Source organism: Rhipicephalus sanguineus, chromosome 2 (genome assembly GCF_013339695.2).
Source record: "Rhipicephalus sanguineus isolate Rsan-2018 chromosome 2, BIME_Rsan_1.4, whole genome shotgun sequence".
Lineage (NCBI taxonomy): Eukaryota > Metazoa > Arthropoda > Arachnida > Ixodida > Ixodidae > Rhipicephalus > Rhipicephalus sanguineus.
The window spans coordinates 125,029,816-125,031,860 of NC_051177.1; the positions used below are offsets into that span (position 1 = coordinate 125,029,816).

General features: G+C 47.0%; 1 protein-coding gene across 1 annotated transcript; it reads right to left on the reverse strand.

The window, feature by feature from the left end:
* Window positions 1-211: 211 nt before the first annotated feature.
* On the reverse strand, window positions 212-1,448 carry LOC119381273 (uncharacterized). The gene has a single exon (XM_037649191.2). The coding sequence runs from the start codon at window positions 1,434-1,436 to the stop codon at window positions 225-227; it is 1,212 nt and encodes a 403-aa protein (XP_037505119.1). The 5' UTR covers window positions 1,437-1,448; the 3' UTR covers window positions 212-224.
* Between the last annotated feature and the right edge of the window lie 597 nt (window positions 1,449-2,045).

The window sequence follows — 2,045 nt, forward strand, 5'->3', positions numbered from 1 at the left end:
AGTGCCACCCCGCCTCCTCTCCCGCCTCGGTCCTTCCTTATTAAGACGTAACCTGGCGGTGTAACTTCCACATCATATACATCACTGTGCAACCATGTCTCGGTGATTGCCAATATGTCAGGATCATGTTCCAAGGTTACACTTTCAATTAAGTGACTTTTGTTCAGTAAACTGCGAGCATTTAAGTTGATGATTTTAAAGTCAACCTGTTTTTGTCTTTCAGGTCATTGGTGGTTGGGTTTAGCAGATGCTTTACACTTGACCTTTTCCTTAGCATCATCACTCCAGGTGTACAAAACATTGTTGATGAGAACTTTGTCATAAACCAGTCTAACTTTCGCTCCTTTCTTTCTTTCTTCTAGACTTGAGACCCACAAGTTTCTGCGTATCTCAGTAACACGTTTTGAGTAGTCCTCACTAATGTTAATATGAGTGCCTTTTAGCTTGAAACAATTTTTCAATATCTTTACTTTGTCTCGGTAGTCTGCCACTCTAAGGATTACAGGGCGGTCTTTGCCAGGAAATTTCTTTCCCAGTCTATGTATTCTTTCTATAGAATTCAGTTTCTGGTTAAGAATGGAGCCAAATATATCGTCATTTATTTTTTTCAGCAAGTCAACATCATTCTCGGGGCCTTCTTCTTTTACGCCTCTAATAATAAGGTTGTTTCGTCTCGAGCGGTTTTCTAGGTCGTCAACCCTACTGCACAGAGCACTCAGTTCAGTATGGCTCCCATCGACTGCATTCTCAAGCTTTTGCAGCCTACCACCCACTTTATCTATGCACTCTAATTTTTTCTCAATTGTTAATAATCTGTTCTGAACTTGAATCATAGCGGACTCAGATGAGGCCTGTTGCTCTTGCATTTGCGAAATTTTAGACAAGATAGTTTTTTGCGTTTCTAGCAGTTCCGTAAACATTGCACCCGTAATAGGCCCAGGGTTTTGCTCGATATCTCCCGACAGTGAAAGCAACAGACCCGCTAGCGAAAAACAGTCACTTATGCAGTTTAGAATGGTGTGTGGACACGGCAACACTATTAAGCAAGGATCGTCACTACGGAAACCATATTTCCAGTCACCAACCTGCACGAGTAGGGGTACGTTAGGTGACATCGTCGCGACTTGGTTGCCGTGTCCACTGCCGCTTGAAGCAATAGGCGTCCCTTTTATAGCCGCTGGCGTGGCGCTGGCGGGCTGAGCTGGTGACGTCATCATGCCACGTAGGTGTGTGCAGTAAAGATGATGCTCGGGCTGCAGGCGCGGCGCCACTGGCGTATCGAAGATATCACCAGCAACGATGCCCGTGCCGAGCTTGAACGGTGCATCAAAGGTGTGACGTAGATCAAACTGGCCCGTGCAAAACGCCGATGAGCCGGTCGACGAAAAAAGGCATCCCGTCAAAACCTGCACGAGTAGGGGTACGTTAGGTGACATCGTCGCGACTTGGTTGCCGTGTCCACTTGCCGAACCTCTTGCCGAACGATGCTGAGTGGTCGTTGTCTCTACGTGCGACTGCAGTCGGGTAAAGTAGTGTGGGCCTAGGGATAACAACATGAAGGTTAAACTTGTAGTTATCTGGTGCGTTAAAAAACTTGGAGGACGCTTCAGCTTTGCCTTCAAGAGCAGAACGCGATAGCGTACGTAATCGGGCCCCGTGCGCATCGCCTTCTCAGTTGCTAGCCTAGCTTCGGTTCTCGGTGCATGCTTCAACCATGCCGCAAGGTAACGAACGTCTGTGCGCGTAACACTGGCCGTTTCAAGCTATCCTAGAATGCCTACTGCATGTGCATTTGCGAGGTTCCCACTACGCCATAATTCTTTCTTTTGCGAGTCAGCGAAGGGCCTATTACGCGTCCGTAGGCAACACGCGAACCTACGCTGCTGCTCACTTTGTTCATGGTTCTGCTGACGATGATGATTAAAGATGCCTGAGCGTTTTTTAATGGCTTTTGTAATGGTTCTGTAAAACAGCCACTCGTTGCGCAATTCACATGCTTTGACGCCTTGGCGCGATTCTACGTTTGTGTCACGCAATATTACATG